The following is a 23,152-nucleotide window of genomic DNA, read 5'->3' as shown; positions in this document are numbered from 1 at the left end:
ACTTGCAGACTGTAAAGTACCTTAGTTGTAGTAAATAGTATGGAGATAAAATTTTAATTATCGCATTGTTTACACTGTCAAAATAGAGTGTTTCCTAAACATGTCCGTCTTACCCCCACTCCCCCTATATAATTTTGTAGTTATTTTAACCCTCGAGCAGTCGTGTCTTCGACTACCTGCAACGGCACTACGTTCACGCTGTGTATCACAAGCGTGCATTTTTCATGGTGCGTGTACTCAGTACACGACGCGACCGCTCCCGAGTTAATACAAATTTTTTTATAAAAATAACGGATAACTTCTAATACATCCTACAATGCAGATATTTGCAGCTACAACCTTCACAGATTGATTCTCCTACTCAAATATGATCATTTGCTGGCGGAAGATTGATTAAATGTGGTTAAGAACAAGTTTGAAATGTTTCATGAATTTTTATTATGTACTAGCGGTCCCGGCAAACTTTGTCTTGCCGTCTTGTTGTGGTTTGACAACTGTTGAGCTCAAAATAGCACCGCACTCTAGATTGGTTTCAATTCGATCGTGCTGATTTCCTTCCCAGGTCATAAAAATCAGCATTTTGTCTGTTTTCTTACATTTTTAGTTCATTTTCCTTACTTTTTTTACATATAAACATAGCCACCATGAATATGAATCTAACCAAGCAAAATTCATCCTGATCGGTTCAGCCGTTCGTGACTTTTGTTGCCTCAAAGGGAAGTCAAACTCATTTATATATATATAGATTTTTATATATAATATTTTATGGGTAAAATTATGTGCCTATTACTCACATCCCCCTTGGTCCAAAAACATCCAGAACCGCTTTTTGGCGCTTCGAATTGGAAGATAAACATCTATTCTGATTCACTGCGTTGAAAACCAATTGAAAATCTACTTGGTTTTGTTATACGATGACGCGGTGTACAACTCAAAAGTCATGTGATTTTTCGACAAATTTTGAGAATGTGAAATTGTTAAACAGTACCCATGCTCTCAAGCAAAATATGCAACAGAAACTTACATAAAAATGGCTTTTCTGCATTCTTGGGAACATAATTGATCCATAAAAAATATACAAACACATGAATTAGAAAATCAATTTTTCGATTTTTGGCCTATGGCGGTACCACTGTGCATTGAAATGGATAACGAGGCAATTGATCACAATTGAGAAATTAAATATCTTGGCGTGATTATTGATGATAAGCTAAAGTTTGGCACACATATTGGCAATGTTATCAAGAAAATTGCCAAGAAGTATGGTATTCTTTGCCGTTTGAAAACGAATTAACTATTTCTAGCAAAATATTGTTGTATAAGTCAATCATTTCATTTCATTCATTAAGTATTACAATATTTCTCCATAATACACGGTTCGTGGCTGCCGTTCTCCATCCTCGTCACGCCCAATGCTCGTCAAGTCACGTTCTACCTGATCCGCCCATCGTGCTCTCTGCACTCCACGCCTTCTTGTGCCAACCGGATCTGTCGCGAACACCAACTTTGCAGGGTTGTTGTCCGGCATTCTTGCAACATGCCCTGCTCATCGTATCCTTCCGGTTTTGGCCACCTTCTGGATGCTGAGATCGCCGTAAAGTGCAGCGAGCTCGTGGTTCATCCTTCTCCGCCACACACCGTTCTCCTGCACACCGTCGAAGATCGTCCTTAGCACGCGTCGCTCGAAAACTCCGAGTGCTTGCAGGTCCTCCTCGAGCATGGTCCATGTCTCGTGCCCGTAGAGGACCACCGGTCTTATTAGCGTTTTGTGCATGGTGCGTTTGGTGCGTGGATGAATCTTTTTAGACCGCAGCTTCTTCTGGAGCCCGTAGTAGGCCCGACTTCCGCTGATGATGCGCCTTCGAATTTCACGACTCACGTTGTTGTCAGCCGTCAGTAAGGATCCGAGGTAGATGAATTCCTCCACCACCTCGAAGGTATCCCCGTCTATCGTAACATTACTACCCAGACGGATCCGATTGTGTTCGGTTCCGCCTACCAGCATGTACTTTGTTTTTGAGGCATTCACCACCAGTCCGACCTTTGCTGCTTCGCGTTTCAGGCGGGTGTACAGTTCTGCCACCGTTCTAAATGTTCTGGCGATAATATCCATGTCGTCCGCTAAGCACACAAATTGACCGGATTTTGTGAAAATCGTTCCCGGCTGTTGAGCCCGGCTCGTCGCATCACACCTTCCAAGGCGATGTTGAAGAGTAGGCATGAGAGTTCGTCACCTTGTCGCAGTCCCCGACGAGATTCGAATGAACTGGATAGTTCACCCGAAACCCTTACGCAGTTTTGCACACCGTCCATCGTTGCTTTAATCAGTCTAGTCAGCTTCCCAGGAAAGCCGTTTTCGTCCATAATTCTCCATAGCTCTGTGCGGTCGATACTGTCGTATGCCGCTTTGAAGTCGATTAACAGGTAATGCGTTGGGACCTGGTATTCACGGCATTTCTGGAGGATTTGCCGTACGGTGAAGATCTGGTCCGTTGTCGACCGGCCGTCGATGAAACCGGCTTGGTATCTTCCCACGAACTCATTTGTTTTAGGTGACAGACGACGGAAGATGATCAGGGATAGCATTTTTTAGGCAGCATTCAAAATAGTGATAGCTCTGAAGTTCTCACATTCCAAATGGTCGCCTTTCTTCTGAATGAGGCAGATTACCCCTTCCTTCCACTCCTCCGGTAGCTGTTCGGTTTCCCAGACCCTGACTATCAGCCGGTGCAGACAGGTGGCCAACTTTTCTGGGCCCATCTTGATGGGTTCAGCTGCGATACCATCCTTACCAGCTACTTCGTTAGTTTTGAGCTGATGAATGGCATCCTTAACTTCCCTCAGCGTGCGAGTTGGTTCATTTCCGTCCTCCGCTGTACTGGCGTCGTCGTTTCCTCCGTTGGCGTGATCTCCCGTGCCTACGTTCTCCACGCCATTCAGGTGCTGATCGAAGTGCTGCTTCCACCTTTCGATCACCTAACGTCCGACCGTCAAGAGGCCTCCGTCTTTATCCCTGCATATTTCGGCTCACGGTACGAAGCCGTTGCGGGATGCGTTGAGCCTTTGATAGAACTTCCGTGTTTCTTGGGAACGGCACAGAAATTCCATTTCTTCACACTCCGCTTCTTCCACGCGGCGCTTTTTCTCCCGAAAGAGGCGGGTCTGCTGTTTCCGCTTCTGTTTGTAACGTTCCACGTTCTGTCGGGTCCCTTGCTGCAGCATTACCGCCCGCGCTGCATTCTTCTCCTCCAAAACCGTTCTGCACTCTTCGTCGAGCCATTCGTTCCGTTGATTCCATTCCACGTACCGGATGGTGCTCTCGGTTGCGTCGTTGATGGCTGCTTTCACTGTACTCCAGCAGTCCTCTAGAGGGGTCTCATCGAGCTCGCCCTCGTCTGGCAACGTGGCCTCGAGATTCTGCGCGTATGCTGAGGTGACATCCGGTTGTTTCAGTCGCTCTAGGTTGTGCCGTGGCGGTCGCCGGTACCATACATTGTTGATGACGGTTAGTTTCGGGCGCAGTTTGACCATCACCAGATAGTGGTCGGAGCCAATGTTGGCGTCACGATAGGTCCTGACGTCGATAATGTCGGAGAAGTGCCGTCCGTCAATCAGAACGAGGTCAATTTGCGATTCCGTCTGTTGTGGTGATCTCCAGGTGTAACGATAAGGGAGGCTGTGCTGGAAAAAGGTGCTACGAATGGTCATATTTTTGGATGCGACAAAATCAATTAGTCGTAGGCCGTTTTCGTTCGTCTGCTGGTGGGCGCTGAACTCACCAATCGTCTGAATTCCTCCTCCTGGCCTACCTGAGCGTTTAAATCTCCTATGGTCATCTTGACGTCGTGGCTTGGGCAGCGCTCGTACTCGCGTTCGAGCTGCGCGTAAAATGCGTCCTTGTCATCATCAGTACTTCCGGAGTGTGGGCTGTGCACGTTTATTATGCTGAAGTCTCTGCATATCACCAATCACGATGAAAGCTGTTCCCAACTCGCGTGTGTTGCCGCAGCTCTTGTAGATGGTATGATTACCTCTAAACGTTCGCACCATGGATCCTGTCCAACACACCTCCTGCAGCGCAACGATGCCGAACCCGCGGTCCTTCAGTAGATCGGCGAGTATGCGGGTGCTCCCAATGAAGTTGAGAGATCTGCAGTTCCACGTACCGAGTTTCCAATCGCAAGTCCTTTTTGTTCGCTGGGGTCGTTGCCGTTGGTCTCGGTTCGTATTATTCTGTTGCTGATTTTCCGTTAAAATGATTTTTACGGCTGGCTCGTAGGGCCTGACACCAACCCCCTACTTTCCGGAGGACCATAGTGCACAGTTGAGCTTGGAGTCCTTCCCTGGCAGTCGGACGTAGATCAGCCGCCGCTAACATGGGGATCAGACGCTGTTGTGAGCCGCTCCTCCTGGGGAACAGACACTCAGGTTTGCCATGACCCCGTGCGGCTTCCAATATGGCATCGAATGGCACGTTGTCAAAGGCACCCTCGATATCTAAGAAAACACCCAAGCAGGATTGCTTTTGAGCGAATGCCTTCTCGATATCGTAAACAACTTTGTGTAAAAGAGTCACAATGGACTTTCCAGATTGGTAAGCATGTTGGTTCACATGAAGAGGCACATTGGCCAGATGAACATCACGGATGTGATGATCGACAATGCGTTCTAAGCATATCAGGTGAAAAGAGGTCAAACTGATAGGTCTGAAGCTCTTTGCTTCTTCATACGACGCACGACCCACTTTCGGAATAAACTTTATAGTTATATCCCGCCAGGATTTGGGAACATACCCTGTAGCAAAACTGCAAACAAGTAGTTGTTTCAAAACATGTTTGAAATGAACAAATCCCTTCTGAAGCAAAATAGGATAAATCCCATCTGCCCCAGGAGATTTGAAATGAGCAAAGCTATTAAGTGCCCATTCAATCGATTCTTAAGTTATGATACTCCGAGTTGAAGCTAAAGAATCATAACCACAAGAAAAGACATCAGGTTCATCCGAAGATGTAATATCCACACATCCGGAGAAGTGTGTGCTGAATAAGAATTCCAAAACTTCCTCATCAGAGCAAGTGAAATCACCATTTGGCAAACGAAGTTCGTCCACTTGAAAATCCTTAGATTTTGCAAGGATTTTGTTCAATCGACTGGCTTCACTCAGACTGGAAACATTTGTACAAAGGTTTTTCCAGCCGGATCGTTCAGCAGACCGAAGAGCTTTCTGGTAGGCCTTGCGAGCCGACCTGAAAGCCTCCGATCCAGCCGAACGTCGTCTGTTCCAACTCTTTCTACATTGTTTCCTGAGCTTCGCCAGATCAGAGTTCCACCAAGGGGTTCCTCTTGTGGTCTTCACAGACCGCAGAGGGCAAGTTTCTTCAAAAGCTTCCATGATGAAGGCCGTTATAGTATCAACGGCATCATCTAAATCACTTGGAGTGTCAATTGATAGTGAGTATCCATGAAATTTGGCTGCAACCAAATCGGTAAAGAGACCGGGGGTTCCTGAAACGCAAAGTTTGCGAAGTTCATTCACATGTTCAAACAAGATGTAGCGATGGTCAGATAAAGATTCTTCATCTGACACATGCCAATTGGTCAGCTCGTGACTAATTCTGCTAGAGCAAAGCGTTATACCATGAAGGTTGGGCGGTTGCCTATGTTAACCCTTCAGCGCGCGCGCTGTTGTAAAAAGTACAACACTACCAAAAAACCTCGCTTTTCGTATACAGCGCGAGCGCGGTGCAGTTTCGGTTGCTTGATGGCGCGCGTTCTGGAAGGTTAAGTAATCCAAGATCTGTACTACTTAAGTATTCCATCAAACTGGAGCCTCTCAAATTGATGTCTGAGCTGCCCCAGATTATATGGTGAGCATTAGCATCACAACCAACAATAAGCGGAAGGCCTTTTGAAGTGCAGTATGCAACGACTTGCTTGAAGGCATCCGTAGGAGATGGTTCATCATGCGTTAAATAAACCGAACAATAAACGAATTTTCTGTTGAGCAACGTGTGTAGCAACGATTACGTTGTTGACAAGCACACATGCTCGAGGCATGACACGTGAGTTTGCCATTTCATTTTTACTGAAAGTAGCAAACACCGGTTTCACAAGGTTTCCTAGATAGAAATTCCCCTTACGAAAGTAAGGTTCTTGGACTAACGCCACTTGGGCTGTACCATTTTGCATAAGTCTAAAAAGATTGATCGTTGCTGTTCTTTTGTGCTGAAGATTGATCTGAGCTATCCTAACCGTAGCCATTACCCAAACTAGGCAAGATTAAACTCTTAACAATCACAGCACAAAAAAGATCAGCAACAATAAAGCCAGATCGGTATCGATTTGAGTGCGCCAAAGGCGAGGATGCACAGAATACACTGTGTAAAACGCATAATGCGGAACCATATAGGTGAATATTTAAACTAATTAATAACATCTTCATAATCCCGCCCTTATTCAGCCTCAAGTTTGAGATTGAAGAAGGCAGCTGATTGTCTCGGAGAAACACAAGGTCCACCGCGCTATTGCTCTGGTTAGAACAGTAAGGGCAAATACTATTGAGGGTGTCCTGGTACTCCACAGGCTTCGTTTGCCATTAGGTTTTTATAAGACCCCCCTAATTATTCATTCCTAGGCACGGTAAGCGTAAAGCCGCATAACACCTTGAATTAGGGGTCACCTGATTAGTGAACTCCTACCACTGGAACAGGCGGTCCGTAGTGCTATTCTTAACCAGTTGAACTAACCACTACCGACACTACACAGCTATCTAGGCTAATCGGGAAAAGAAGTTAATATTGATGATCAACTTCATACGGGCCCTAAAAGCCGGCTGAGAGTAGTTTCCAGAGAATGTATGGAGTTGTTCCCGTAGGGACTCAATCATGGACATAGTTCCTGGAGGAGTCCGAGAGAGCTTCTTCCCGGAAGCGTTAAGAGTTCAGGAACCCTTAAAAGGAGTTCTTTGGAATCCCGCTAAAATTTCTTGGAGGAATCAAGGAAGGTTTTCCTGGATAAATCTCAGAAAGAATTCCAACAGAAATCCATGACGAAATTTTCGCTGATTTTTTGATGAACACCTAAAGAATTCCTGGAGAAATCTAGGGAGAAATTTCAGATAAAAATCCTGGAAGGAACCCCAAAGAACTCATGAAAAGATCCCAGAAGAAATACTTGGAGACATCCTAGAAGGAATTCCTGATGAATCATGAATGATAATTCTACAGGATGAAGCTACTGAAGAAATCCTAATAGGAACATATGGGATTTCATCAGGAAATCTTTCCGGGACTTCTCCATTAAACTCAGCTAGGATCCCTTCAGGAGTACTTTTAAGGCCGGTTCCTCCAAGACTTTTTTCTTCGATTACACAGGAGCTCTTTTTGGGAATTCTCCAAGATATTCACCATATATTTCGTTCGGGATTGTTCCGAAAGTTCTCTCTGAGATTGTTGAAGGGATTCGTTCTAGGGTTTCTTCTAGAATTTCTTCCAGGTTTGCTTCAGGAATGTCTTTATATTCCGTCAGGAACTCCTAGTGGACAACCTTGCTTTTTTGTGAAAATATAGGCGAGTAGCATTGAGTCGCGAGCAAAATGTCTTTCCAGCGTAGCATTGGTGCAACCACCCAAACGAATAGCATACGATTAGGTTCGACATCGATCAGCGATGTTGGTATTTCTCTTTCGCCGTTGAGCGGTCGCGTTTATAAATTGTATGCATGTCGATTGATTCTGAAACGTACTCCCCTTCGACACGCTTATCACGCATAACAAAATACAAGTGCAAGGTGTCTCTCGTGTTTCGGAGAGAAGCGTTGTTGCTGCTCCCAATGTTTTCATCGCACAACATTGACCGTCGTGGGGCGGCACGGTGGCAGTTCGGTTGCCTGAAGTTCGCCTCAAGGTTGCGCACGCGGGAGGAAACGACAAAAATGGGGAGCAAAAGAGCTTGTATTAAGACGAGTTTGTGTGTGGATCTACGTTTTCATCGGTGGGTGACATGATGATGTTGATAACGCAATACGGTATATTGGTTTCTCGTCTGCGTCAGGATTTGTGGACGACGAGGAGGGGTTGGCGGGATACCTACAGTACGTCAGAGGACTTGAGAGGCTCGGTACGCACCTACGCTCTACGCAGATACACAAGCTGCTCTATAATCAACATTAAACTTTTGGATAATTAGACTTGAAGTATAGCACTTTAAAAGTCGGGTAATTAAATGTATTCCCTAATGACGTCGTGTATCATCTCAAAACTCATTAAAAGTTTCCTGATGTGTTTTAAATCAACATACAGGGTTTCACGAATCACGATATCTAAGTGTAGCAATCTAATAAACCCGCGGGTATTCAACAAGAACATGCCGATGGTAACGGTTTCGATTGCCAATCAGTACATGGTCTTTTCCTAATTGAAATGTCATTGGCTTCCTTAAGCATAAAATACCATCGTGCCTGTTAAACGATTTGCGAATGCAAAATGGTTTATTGGCTAAAAAACCTCTCAGTCAATAACTGTGAAGGTGTTCATATAGAATAAGTTTGAGAGGCATTATCTCGATTGGGATATTACGAAATAATGAAGAAAGAGAAAAAGAAAAATATACATAATAACTACACTAAAACCTCTTTTTATGCAGGTTAGGCCGATATCAAATATTCAATTTGTTTTATGTTACCTCCCTTCAAAAATCTTAAAATATTGAAGGGGCAAAAAACATGGCCACTCATGACTTTAGTTTCAATAGGAACATTTATTTTAAACAGTTTTCAACAGTTGAAAAATGATAGTAAAAAGAAAATCGGGTTAAGTACTGATCCCTGGCAGCAAGCGCTTAACAAATCCATGGATGAACTCTTAAAAGATCTCTTAAAGAAAATTAGGAAAATATTTCTGCATGATTTCTTGGAGAATGGCCAACCTCGTGTATGCATCCTTGTAAAATTATCTTTGATTATTACAATACAAATTGCTGGAGTAATTCCTCTAGATATTTTTGAAATTTCTGAAGAAATCTCTGAATATTTTTTCGAAGATATCCTGAGAGGAAATTCTGAAGGAATTCCTGGAGAAATCCCTGGAAGAATTCCTGGACAAACTCCTGGCAGAATCCTTGGAGGAATTCCTAGAAGAATTTTTGAAGGGATCCGTGGTGGAATTCTAGAAGGAATCCCCGGCAGAATTCCTGTATAAATCCCTGCAAGAATTTCTGAAGGAATCCGTAGTGGAGTTCCTAGAGGTATCCTTGGAGGTATCCATGACAGAATTTCTGGAGAATTCCCTAAAGGAACTGTGGGAGGAATTTCTGAAAAAAAAGGAAGAGACTTCTTGGGGAATTCGTAGAGCAATACATGCAGGATTGTCTGGAGGAATGATGTGAGGAATCACTGGAGAAATCTCTGGTGGAATTCTTGGAGAAATTTCTTAGATAAGTTCCTGGAGAAGGTTTTGAAGAAATCCCTGGATGAATTCCTGGGGGAATTCCTGGAAGAATTTTTAGATAAATTCCTGGAAAAAGTCTTGAAGAATCTCTTGGTAGCATTACTGGATGAATTTTAGGAGGAATGCCTAAAGAAGTTTCTGAAGAAATCCTCGGATGAATTCCTAGAGAAAATCCTGGAGGAATTCCTAGAACAATTTTAAGATGAATTCTTGGAAAAAATCTTGAGGGAGCTCCTGGTAGCGTTTTAGAAGAATTTCAGGTGAAATACCTGGAAAAATCCCAAGAGGCATTTAAACCGGAATTACTTGAGAAATCCCAAGCGGAATCCCTAGAGGAATTTCTGGAGGAATCATTCAGAATAAATTCCAGTAGAAAGATCTGGATAAATTCTTTGAGAAATCCCTAAATTACTCCCTGGAGGAATTACTGTGGGAATTCCTTGGAAGAATTCTTGGAAGAGATCATTGAAGTATATCTAGAGGAGTTCCCGAAAAAATCACAGAAAGAAGCACAGAAGAAATCGAGAAGGAATTCTTGAAAAAAAATCCTGAGGATATGCCAAGGAAAGTTCGTGGATGAACTTCTGGAGCCCTGGAGGATTTCCTGAAAGAATTCCAGGAGGAATTCCTGAAGGAATCCCAAGAAGAGTTCTTGTAGAAATCATTGGAGGAAATTTTGAAATAATCCCTGGAGCTGTTCGTGGAAGAATCCCATATGGAATTATCGAGTGAATCTCTGGTGAATCCTTGTAGGAATAACGGCAGGAATTCCTGAAGAAAACCCAGGAGGAATCCCGGAAGTAATCTAATGAGGAATTTCTTAGGAAATCCCAGAAGAGATTTCTTAACGATTACCTGGAGGAAATTCTGTAGCAATCTCTGGAAAAATAATCTGAAGAAATTCATGTCTGCAGTAATTTTTGGACGAATTATTGAATAAATCCTTGGATGAACTTAAAAGAACTTTTTTTAGAAAAATCATATGGAATTCCTCGATTCTTTTTAGAGTATGTCTATGAAAGAATTCCTGGAAGAAATTCCTGCAGAAATGCTTTGGATGCTTCCAGATAGAATTATTGAAGCAATCTCTAACGGAGTTCTTGAAAGACTATATGGAAGAAATCTGAAGAAAAACCTAAAAAAATCTTTGGTGAAATTTCTTTTGATATCCCTGAATAAATTCCTGAAAGAATCCTTAAAAGAAGCACTGGAACAATCACTGAAGGAACCTTAAAGATATCTCAAGGGAAATTCCCAGGACGAAATTTCCGATGAAATCTCTAGAGGAATTCTTGAAGAAATCTCTGGAGGCATGCATGATGGAATCAGTGAAGAAATCTGTGGGAAAATTCATGAATAAATTCTTCGATGCATTCTTGCAGACGTATTTGTAAAAAATTCTGAAGGCTACACCCATGGATAACTGTTGGGTTTATGTTGCGATTGGTGGTTAAAGCTATGTTCACTTAGAATCCGGAATCATGTCACATTTTCTAGTGGCGTTCTCAATGAACATAATCATCATTCTTTTGCAGCACTCTGATCATACACTAATCCTCTTTAAATGGTGAAAATTTCATCGATTTTCTTGCAACGAGTGAAAAGTTATTTCAGATTAAAGACAAGAGGAGGAAAAAAATCTTGCACAAACACGTTGAAAATTTAGCGTGGTCAGGTACGACAGTCGCGAAAAATGTTAATATCGTCAAAACCATTATGTGTTATGTGCACAGATGTTGTTAACCATGGCATAAGGAAGTGTCCTCGGAAGAAAAAAGCTTGGGTTCATTGATAAATCTGCTTTGAATTTGAAGATTTGGCAAGAAGTTCGAACTCTGGGCATGGTTTTTTCGCTACAAGATGATGAGAACCAATTCATACAAGGATGACAGCCTAAAGAATCGCGTGCTGCTTTTCAAAAACGCACACAAGGGATATGTAGAGGTTTTACCTATTTTGATGAGCTGCCATGACAGCCGGAGACGTTCAGTGGTATCATCACAGATGGGTAGTGTTTATCAACGAAAAAAACACTCAAATTTCGCGTTTTCTCAATTCACTGAATTGCCCCTCATTTCGCAATAAAAAAAAGTTTGGCAATTTTTCTTCGGAATCCTAGTCAGACTAGTCAAGGCACTCAGGACACTGCATAGATGACCTGATTGTTGAACAAACGTGCGGAAGGGGTTGTTGCTAAAATTTACCACCGTTGTGCAGATTTTTAGAGAGGTCAACACTGAAAAAGTGAGAAAATGTGTGAAAAATAAAAATAAATAATTTCAATGATATTTTTCCATGAAAGTACAATAAATAACCTTTGTTTTGAGGGCTTCATCTTTTATGTTTGTTATTCCATCCCTAAGATATACGTGATTTTGTCATTTCGGATTCTAAATGAACATAGCTTTATACATCATCAATGACGAACAACACCTTAAACCAGCGCATCACTATGTATGCTTGCTAGCTGGGGCTTAATTGAATGATATGTGCCGGTAATCAGGGGTTCTCAGGAGCGCCTCATGGGATCTCAAGAACATTTTAGGGTATCTAAAAAGCGTTTCAAGAGCTCCCAAAGAGTTTCAGAGGGGAGCCTGGTGATCTGAAGGGCGTTTCAGTGGGCCCCAGGAGGTTTAAGAGGGGTACATGGAGATCTCAGGGTGTTTCAGGGGGTTTAAGGCAAATCGGGAGGTCTCAGGGGCATTTTAAGGGGCCTCATGGGGTTACAAGGGGCCTCATGGGGTTACAAGGGTCTCAGAGATCTCTGTTGGAACGCCTTTAAAGGCTCCTGGGTCCTGAAGCCCCCTGACATGCTCCAGAAACACGTTTGAACCCTCAACTTTTGGGTTCTCTGGGATCTTCCTGGGAACACCCTTGGCCTTAACTCGAACTCCCAGGAGTAAGACCTGCCCTCACGAACAAAGTGTCCTCATCAAAGCACTGACTTAATTTATGCACGAAATTCCCTTTGGGCCTACTCCTGCTGCGATGTCCTCCTGGATCTATTCCTTGCTTGCTGATTTCGTTCCCGCCGCCCATGCGTAGAATGTGGCCAACCCATCTTCACATTAGCTCCCGAATTTCTGTCGTCATCGACTTTTGATTTTTTTTTATATTTCTTTTTTATTCGTGAATTTTAACTTAGGCTAATTCTTCACACAAATCGACTTTTGATGACATTTTGATAAGAAGAGCTACGCGTTGGAGATCTTACTTCCAAGACGTCTCAAAAAGTGACAAACGGTTTTACGGGGCACGCTATGTCTGAACCAGCAGATTATTAAAATCGAATGTACATCAGGTTTCTTTCCACCAACCATCAGTATTCATGCTATATTTTCATGTGCAGAAGGTTTCAAAATATTCTATCGGTGAAAATTTTTCCATACATTTTGTATGGGAGAAAAATTGGTCGATAATGAGAATTTCATGCAAATTTGTATGAAAAACAGCTAAAAAGATGAAAAAATCGAAATTTCCCCGATGAAATATTTTAAAAGTTTCTGCATATGATAATAAAGCATGATTTCTGATATTCTGTGTAAAGAAACCCGATGTACATTCATTTTTTATAATCTGCTGGTTCAGACAGCGTGCGGGGTTTTAGCACAGAGAACAAACGTCTATTTTTGCTTTCTGCCTTCCCAAGTAACCAGCAAGCATTTAAAATAGCATTACTCCAGCATTATAGTAGTCCCTACGACAAGACATTTAATGCTGATTGGCCGTATATGCGTCTATAGTGCTACCTCACAGCAGGTTTTGGCAAAATAACGGGCTGCCTAAGTGCAGCACCTTCAGGAACTTCGTATCAAAATGTCAAAGAAGCGTATAACGCCTCGTCGAGCAAAACAAAACAAAAGTAGATTTACGTCCGCCCCTCGCTCTTCGCGCTTCCTCGTCCTTGTACACTGCAGCTGATGTTAGATAGTACTATTTTGCATATTTTAATAGTTATTTGGAATTGAACTTACGATCCAGAGATTATTCGTCCATATTTGCTGCTCAAGTTTTTGTTCCACGCTACAGGGTATGCCGCAGCTGTTCCGTTGGCGTGCGCTGATTTAACCCCTAATATAAAGAATAGTTCGGTAGCAGCTCCAGTTCCAACTCCCAAAACTTGTTTTCTGTGCACAAAGCATTTTCAGTCCCTCTTCGATCTAGCATATGATTCCCTCTTCCGCATAATTTTATGACCCGCCAAAGCATTCACCGATTCGGTACATACTTTTCGACGAAATGATACATGGTAATTGTTCGATGGCCATGTTCTAATCTGAACCAGCTGCAACAATGTTTACTGCGGAGCTTTTGGATGAGTACGGGAAAAACCAAGGGAAAAATGAATAAGGAACTCAGATGTACAAATATGTCAACAGAGGTATAGACTATGCAAGAAAGAGACAACATGCATTATCAAATACGTAACATATCTTCCATACTCTTTGCTCTTAGCATTTGAAGAGCAGTTAAAAAGCATTCTGAATGCTTCCAGGCGAAAACACCTTAAGCAGTTGAAGTGCTAATTAACAGCCAATAGTTTTTGAGCAGCACAGCTTATGCTAATTCAAGGCAGCTATGCATTCGAACTGCTTATGTAGGGCAGCAAGCAGTTCAAATGCTTAATACGGTCTGCTCTACGGCTTATCCAAATGCTTAGTGGTTACCTGGGTTGTGTAAAACTTTGTAACGGTCATATCAGAGTATGTCGTTACGCTCCCGTTGCGTGGCGCTAGCATCCCATCACTTACACTGTCGTGTTGTCATTTTTGTTTCCAGTGTTCGCCGTTTTTGGCATTTGAGCGCTCGTGTCGCTTTGTGGGCTAGGGTATTTTTAACTATAAACACTGCAATCGTGTGATCAAATCGAGTTTATATGTCGGGCAGTCTCCGTTGGTGGCGTTGAGGTACACTTGAATCCTTCACACACGATTTCGACGTATTTTTGTTCGAGCTTAAACGTTTGTTCTCTGTGGTTACAGGGACGTTTCAATGGGTTTCAGGGTCCTCTAAATCCCAGGTTTCCGAGGGGTTTTGGGGTAGTTTGAAATACAGCATAATTGGGCAATAATGGGGTTTGCGAAATACAGCATAATTAAATAGCATTAGGCAATTATACTTTTGTGACGATGTTTTTAATCGCACTTTGTTCCAAGTGATACATCTGTTTGTCTGTGGTTATACTCACTTGCTACTATCTTAATTCAGAAGCATGTTATAAAAAACGGTGTTTGAGGGACTTTTACATTGTAGTTTTATCTAAAAGTTTGCCCAACCAACCATCCTATGGTGATACGTCAGACGCACCATGCTTTCGTGACGCACGTCAAGCGGGCCTTTCTGGGTCATATTGACCCGAACATCGTTAGAAGGTTAAGTAAGGTTTATAAACCACGTGGTCATTGGGAGGGGGGAGGAGCTCAAAGGATTGCTTCCAATAAGCTTCCATAAGCTTCAGGGGTTCCTTCAGATATACCTCCAATTTGGAGGCTCCAAAGTTTTTACCATAATATTTCTCAGAGATTATTTCAGAAATTCTTCTTAAGCAATTCCCCTTTAGAAATCTCTCTTCAGCAATTCCTTCAAAAGTTCCTTCAGGAAATATTTTCATGATTTCCGATACTCGATATTTTTTTTTAATTATTCCAAATATTTTCAAAAGATTTTTTTCCAGAGATTCCGGCAGGTATCGTTTCCACGATTTCGATTCGATTTCGAAAAATTTCCATAATTTTATTCTAGAAACTCGTCCAGAGATTCTTCCAAGAACTCCACCACAATTCATTTTGGAATTTCTCTATAAGTGTAAAATTAGCATTAGTTAAAATACACAAAAATAAAAATTATACAAAAAAGAATTTCTCTATAATTTTTTTCTTTAAAAACTTTCAGGCATTACTCCAGATACTTCCAGAAATAATGTTTTTATTGATTACTTCCAAAGATTCCTCCATGAAGTCCTACATAAATCTCTCTAAGAATTCTTTCCGACAAGCCATCCAGAAATTCTTTAGGGAATTTCCCTAGGGGTTGTACAACGAAGTCTCTCTCAAGAGTCCCACCAACGATTTCGCCAGGAGTTATTCAAGGAGTTCCTCTCGAGTTGCTTTTATTAATTCTTCCAAAAACTTTTCAGGGAAGCTTCAGGGATTCCTTCAGAACTTCCTCCAGAGATTCCTGGTGGAATTCCTGGAATAACTATAGAAGAAATCTATGGTAGAATTTTCGGATTCCTGGAGGCTCTGGATGAATTTCTGAAGTAATTTCAGTATTAATTATTAGAGAAAATACTGGAGAACTGCTAAATTAATCTTTAGAAGTGAACTACTGGAGAATCTTATTTGGAGCAATTACTGTAAATTTCTAGAGCAAACTCTGGAGTAATTCTTGCAAAGGGTCTCAAAGAATATATAATTTTGTATGGTATCCTAATCATTAATCATTTTTTTTTATTTTTTTTTTAATAATAAACAACACTCTGACACAAAGATACGAAAATTTCCTTTTCCGATCTAACCAGGAATCGAACCCTTCACCTTCAGCATGGTATTGCTAAACACTCACGCGCTTACAACTCACAGACTACCCAATCGAGACACCATTATCCTTTTTTCCATCTCGATAGCCTGCTAGAACTAGAAGTAGTTGGGGCAAAGCGATTAATTTTACCTGGTAGAGCAAGCAAACGAATTCGACCTGCCCCACTCAACAAACAATAAACATGATGATGTAGTTGTAGATGAAAGGGGAGCGATATGCAAAATCGATATTAAATCATGCTGATGTTGATGATGATGGTGATGAATAGTTTGCTCTTTGGTCGGTCACCTTTTGATGAGCCGAACGAGGGAAGGTGCGATAAATTTATCCAAAAATACCTTCGTTCCACCTTATGGAAGCGTCGAGAGCTCGGAACGATGACTGTTGCGTCAATCATCGGCCGCAATCGATCAGACTTGATGAGATCTACAATTTACCGCGTGGACGAAAATAGCTTCGGATTAATTGAATAAATCCCTTTTATCATTTTTGCAGCCGTTACGCTCCAGTTTGTGAGTCACAGTTTTCTGGACTACCACGACCCAACGATTGAGGATTCGTACCAACAGCAGGCCGTCATCGATGGCGAGGCGGCTCTGTTGGACATACTGGATACTGCCGGCCAGGTGGAATTCACCGCCATGCGGGATCAATACATGCGTTGTGGCGAGGGATTCATCATCTGCTACTCGGTCACCGATCGGCACAGCTTCCAGGAGGCGTCCGAGTATCGGAAGCTGATTGCACGAGTTCGACTAACCGAAGACATTCCGCTGGTGCTGGTTGCCAACAAGTTGGACCTGCAGTCGCAACGGAAGGTGGGCGGTTCAAAGTTCGATGATGTCACTAATGGTAATGGTAATCATTTTTATGATTATTTTAGGTTTCCACCGAGGAAGGCAAAACTTTAGCCAAACAGTTTGGTTGCCCTTTCTATGAAACTTCGGCCGCCTTGCGACACTATATTGATGAGGCGTTCTTCTCTCTGGTTCGTGAGATTCGGAGAAAAGAGGAGCAAAGGGTAAGTATCGAATTAACCACTCATGAGTAAAATTTAGCAAATTTAGTATCTTAGATGTTCACATGTGACGCAGAATGTCTTTTTAAATCATACTTTCTTGTGCAATCCATAGAAAGAACATACTTGACGGATGTATTTTACGACTCACTTTGTTGTCAGTCGTTAGAAATGATCCGAGACAGACGAATTCCTGCAACACCCCCCCTTCCTTTCCATATATCTACAGGGGATCGACAAAATCATTGGAACTGGCAAAATTTTCACTTTTTACAAAATGTTCAAATAGGTTAACTTTTTGTTAAGTGAATCAGCAACTTTCAATTCAAATTTTCACTGTTAGTTGATATATCTGTAGTCTATTTATGGTCCAAATTTGGCAAGAACTTAGAGCGACTCTAGTAAAGTGGATAATATCTGTCATTTTTAAACTGTTAATCTCCAGATTCAATGAACTGAATGCAATGAAATTTCAATTATGGATCATCTAATGCAGTGGCGTAGCTAGGAATTTGGGGGCCTGGTGCGGAACCAAATTTGTGGGCCCCCATAAAAATTACAGATGTACATATTTTACAATGATCAATCTATACATTTAACTCTCGCAGAGACGAACCAGCCAAGGGCTGAAAGTCTCTTAAATAAAGACAAATCAATCAATCAATTTAACTCTCGAGCTGTTGTATTTTGTACAAAACGTTGAAAAAATCTCGACTTTTGTACTCAGCATTAGCGTGAAAATTATTTTCTGTGAATTTCTTTGGGGATTTCTGCTAAAATACATCCCGGAGTGCCCATCACTGAGAGTAAGATTTTTTGCTAAGAATTATGTCAACTTTTTTTTAACAATTTATTTGGGAATTACACCAAGTTATCCTTCAGGAATTCAGATTGCTTCATTGTTTTCTTTAAAAAAACAATCTTTCTTGAAGAATATTTTGTCTTCAAGAATCTTTTAAGTGATTAATGCAAGGATATGACATGCAGTATTTCTCTAAGCACTCCTTCAGGAATTTTTACAGTATTGTCTCCGAGGATGTTTTCAAAAGTACTTAAGAGTATTTCAAAAGATTCAAAAGAACAATTTGTTCAAGAAGTTCACCAGATCATCCATAGAGCTCTTGAGAAATTCCAGAAAAATACTACAAAAAAGTTCTCCAATGATTCTTTTGGAACCAGATATTCTTCCAAGAAAGAAATTACATCGGAATTCCACCAGAGGAAGAGCAGTCCTTCTAGAATTTTCTCAAACATTCCTCTATGGTTTCTTTCAGGAGATCCTCCAAATATTCCTTTAAAGATTTTTCCACAGAAATTAAGAAAATTCTCAGAGGAACTTCTGTAGGAGTTTTGTAGGAATTCTTTCTAAAAATCCTTCTGGAATTCCTCCAATTCAACACGAGGAATTTTGCCAAGGATTCTTTCAGGAATTTTTGCTAGCATTTGTCTGGGAACTTTTCTGAAAATTTCTATTGCGATTTTTGATAAGACTTTTTCATTTTTTTTCGAGAAAACTTTGTAAAAATCATTCTAAGTTTCCATTGAACATCTCAGTCAAGAATTACACCAGGATTTATTAATGATTCCTATAAATTCTTCCCAAAAATCGTTCAAAAAATTCTCTGATAATTTCTGGTAGGTTTCACAACATGCCCTAAGCAATCTTACTATCCGAAACTCACCCTATTCGAAAACAAAGCGATTATGGCACCAATTGATTACCGTAAACTGGGGTGTAGTTGATCAGTGGGGTGAACCTGATCACTCAATTACCCATGGATATTGACTTTCAAGGAAGTTACCATTCCATTTTAATGTTACGTCATTGTATTGCGAATGGTTAAAATATAATTGTTGCTTTCATGAAAGTCGATATCCACGGGTAATTGAGTGATCAGGTTCACCCCACTGATCAAATACACTCCAGTTTACGATACGTAAGTTTTGTTTATCTTTTTTGCTCATTTCTAACATAAATACGAAAATAAGAAACAAAATAAGAAGCGCTTCATTCCTTTGGAGTGTATATGCTTAAATGTTAAAGGAGCTGATACCCTATCTCATCAAACAATTCCTTCCGAGTTTCTCCAAGGATTCCTGGCACAAATTTCCCAAATGGAGGAGAACGTGCCTCTAGAGCCGACCTACTGATACTGAAGGATTCCTCCTAAGACTGGTTTGCCACTTTTGTTCAGGAAGAGCTTAGAAGCATCCTTTAAGTGATTAATGCAAGGCTAAGATTTCACAGAGGATATTCATCGGGAATTTTCCAGGAATCGCTTCAACAATTCCAAGGATTTCTTAAATATTTCTTCAAAAAAATCTCTTGAAAAATATCAAAAGATTTTTCAGAATTTCCAATAAATTCTCTAGCGATTTCTCCGAAAATTCATTCACAATGTATTGAAGTATTCTCTTTGAATATCCTAAAGTGATTTCATTCATTCATTCTTAACCTGTTTTCCAGGTATTTAGCAAATAATTTTGTACAAGAAATCATTCGGAAATTCTTTCATGCAAGAATTTTTTCATGTTTTTTTATAATTAAGATGCTGCAAGATGTTTTCGAAGATTCTTACACAATTTTTTCAAGAAATTTTATAGAAACTCGTCCTGGATGCTTTGAGTGTTTTTGCCAGAAATGCTTAAGAAATTCCTCCAATAAGCTGTTCAAGGATTCAGGAGCTCCTCCTTTAGAGCTTCAAACAGAAATTCCTCCAAGAAATTCAGTTGGAAATTCTTAAAACATTTATAGTAATTGCTTTGTGATTGTTTTTTTTTTGGAAATTGTTTGTGAACTTCTCTGGTTATCACCTTATTTTTCAGAAATTTCTTCTCTCTTGGATCGCAAGAGTGTATCTCATAGAGCTAGAGCAGACGGAGTTCCGTAAGGAATTAACAAAAGAAACTTCCAGAAGAATTACTGAAGAAATTTTGTGAGGAATTACCGGAGAAGTTTTCAAAAAGTTTTCACTTAAATTTACAATCGAATTTACTAGGGAATTTTCAAAGTACATGTCGAATGAATTTCTAAAGGAACTATTGGAAGAATCACAAAAGTAATTGTCAGGTATATTAGCAAACGGACTGCCGGTAAAACTTGCAATGAAATTCTTGAAATCCCGTAGGAGTTGCCTGATAAATTTCCAAAGCAATTACCCAAAGGATTTTTAAAAGTAATGCTGTAGATATTTTCAATAATAATAACCTAAACCATTTTCGATAATTATTGCCGAGAAATTTCCAGAAGAGTTACGAATCAAATTCCGAAGAAATTTCTGAAACAGCTTTAAAAAAATGATCAAAAAAACCTCAAAAATAATTTTATAAGAATTTTCGGATCAAATCCAAAAAACATTTCTAAAAGGGTTTCCAAAGAATTTGCCGAAAAAACAGGAAATTCGCCTAATAAATTTCTAAAGCATATAGAAAATTCTGAAAAAAATTGCAGCAGAAATTTTCAATGAGACTTCTAATGGAGATCCTAAAAAAACTTGACAATTTTTACCAAAGGAATAGCGAACTCAATTTTCTATACAGTAGCTGAGACAGTTTCCAAAAGAATTGCCAAAGACATTTTCTAAAAATAATGAAGAAAAAAAATGCACGATGAGGAACTTTCAAAGGAATTTCCGAAGGAAATTTTCAGAGTAATTGCTGAAGGGATTTCCATTTCTTTTGCTGCACGGATTTCCACTGAAAAAGATCAAAAAGAAATGTCCGATGAAATACTTCAGAAATTTATATAAAAAGGTGAATAGCTTGAATAGCTTGAACAGCTTCCTTCAGGAAATTTAACTGGGATTTCAATGAATCCTTTGCTTAGGTATTCTGCCAAAGTTTCCATAAGGAATTTTTCTATCAATATCTTCAAATATTTCTTTATCGATAACACTAGGCTTAATCACCGCATGACTTTATGATAATTTAATTTTATTGGCTTTTCTCGGTGAACTTAATACTACTCAAACAAGGAGGGAGTAACGAAAGTAATGAAAGAAACGGTGGATAGAATCGCAAGTGTGCGACGAGAGAATTTGAGTAGATGTTGAAAATTAACAGAGGGCCATAATTGAACAACACAATCACAACGACGACCCCTTTGCCTAACGTCCTGGTTTTGATCCACCGTTTCTTTCATTACTTTCGTTACTCCCTCCTATTTTGAGTAGTATTAAGTTCACCGAGAAAAGCCAATAAAATTCAATTATCAAAAATGTTTCTTAAGATTTTATCAAGTATTTGTTCCAAGTAAGGAACTCCAAAACCTCTTTCTTGGACGATTTACATATCTAGGAATAACTTCAAGGACTTCTTTACAAGTTCCTCCAAGATTTCCTTCGAAAATTGCTATAGCGGTTGCTTCGACAACTCCTCCAAGCGTTTCTGAAGGAATGTTTTCATAATATGTATTCCTAAGAATTCCATAAAAAGTTTCTAAAGATTTCCTTTGGGGCTACCCCGCATAATCACATTAGCAATTTTCCAGAGGAATCCTTTAGGAATTGCTTCAAGATTTTTTTCATGAAATTTTTTCAAGAGTTCCTTTGGTAATACCCCAAACCTTGCCCCACACGGTTTTTCTTGAAGTCCTGTCAAGGATTTCCTACGAATTTGCTCAAGCATTTCTTTAGTTTTAGCTGCAGTGATTTCTTCAGAAATTCCTCCAATAATTACTGTAAGGAATTGTACAAAGGTTCCTTAGGCGATTTTTTTTTTTCAGATAACCCTACAAGGATGAACACATTCATTCCATATAAGTGTAGAATTAGCATAAGGTAAAATACACGTTAAAATTTTTTTTAAAAAATCATCCCCAAAGGAATCCTGAAGAAATTTCCTCAGGGGGTCCTACAGAAAGTTTTCCAAGGTCTCTTGCACAAATTCCTCCAAGGAAATATATAGGATTTTTTTTGAAAATTTTTTTTTTGCTCCAAAGAATTTCGAATTTCCGCCATTGATTTCTTTGAGAAATAATCGAGGCATTTCACCATTAGTTTTTTTTTCCAAAAAAAATCTTTGCTTTCTAAATTTCTTCAGGAATCCTTTATGTAAATCCTCAAAGTACTCCTAGTCAGGGTAAGAAAAACGGATCACGCGGAAAAACAAACGCTTTGTCCTAAGCGGTGCATGTCGGTAACAAAAGCACTCCGCAACAAACGCATGTCAAGCGATGAGAGTAATAAAACAAATATCGCTTGCCGTGCGTGTGCCGATATTTCGGCTTTTCTGTTGAAATTTTCGACCCACATCATCGAATTCATGAGCATTTGGACGAATTAAGACTCTTGCCATCCTCAGAGTCGAGTTTCAGTCGTAAAACAATGCGAAAATCACGATGTGAATAGAACGAGACAAATATTCCTACCGTTTTTGTTGTGAACAAACTCGGGAGCGATTTTGTCATTATCTGCTAACGAAAAAACAAAGCGTTGTTGCCGTGCCTTCTTTGTTGCCTATTTTTCGCTTGCGGTGCCATATTCGGCGTACACTGCTCCTAGTACTTCCCTAGTACTACTTCATAGTACTGTCGTAACCTTTCAAGAATGTCATCAAAGATACCCCCAAAATCAACCCAATGATTCTTTCCGAATACATCTTGGAATTCATCTCCATTCTTCAAAGTTTTTATTTTAGAAATTCCTCTAAAAGTTCCTGCAAGCATTTCTACAAGGATTCCTTTGGGAATTCCTCTAAAATTCCTTCAGAAAATCTCCCAAGGATCCATTCAGGTATGGTTTCAAGCATGATCTCAGAAATTCTTAGTTCCCATAAGGAACTCCTACAAGATTCCTTCTTGGAGAAATCTCTTAAGGAATCCCTTGGAGAAACTTCTTAAGGTTCATTCGAAGGATTCATTAAAGGACTTTATGAAGGAATACGAAGAGGTATTCCTGAATGAATGCTTGAAGAAATTCCTTAAAGAAAAATCCGTGAATTTTTTCTTAAAAAGTTCCTGAAGAAATGTCTGGAGGAGTTCCTGACGGAATCATTGTAAGTATTCCTAAATCAATGCTTAATCTGAAGCAATCCCTGAAAAAAAATTCTAAAGTACTCTTAGAGGAATTTTCATGGAAGTCTTTGAAGTAACTGCTAGATAAATCGTAAGAGATATCTCCGAAGGCAAGGTAAGTATTTACATGGTCCGA

General features: G+C 40.3%; 1 protein-coding gene across 1 annotated transcript in view; it reads left to right on the top strand.

Moving 5' to 3' along the window:
• Nucleotides 1-23,152, top strand: part of LOC109426834 (GTP-binding protein Rit2) — a 45,303-nt gene that overhangs the window by 12,029 nt on the left and 10,122 nt on the right. The window contains exons 2-3 of the mRNA XM_019702382.3: nucleotides 16,481-16,803; nucleotides 16,869-17,006. Of these exons, the coding sequence (XP_019557927.3) occupies nucleotides 16,481-16,803; nucleotides 16,869-17,006 (461 nt within the window). The remainder of the gene's footprint in view (nucleotides 1-16,480; nucleotides 16,804-16,868; nucleotides 17,007-23,152) is intronic.

This window comes from Aedes albopictus, chromosome 2 (assembly GCF_035046485.1).
Source record: "Aedes albopictus strain Foshan chromosome 2, AalbF5, whole genome shotgun sequence".
Classification (NCBI taxonomy): domain Eukaryota; kingdom Metazoa; phylum Arthropoda; class Insecta; order Diptera; family Culicidae; genus Aedes; species Aedes albopictus.
This window is presented reverse-complemented; position numbering and strand designations above follow the sequence as displayed.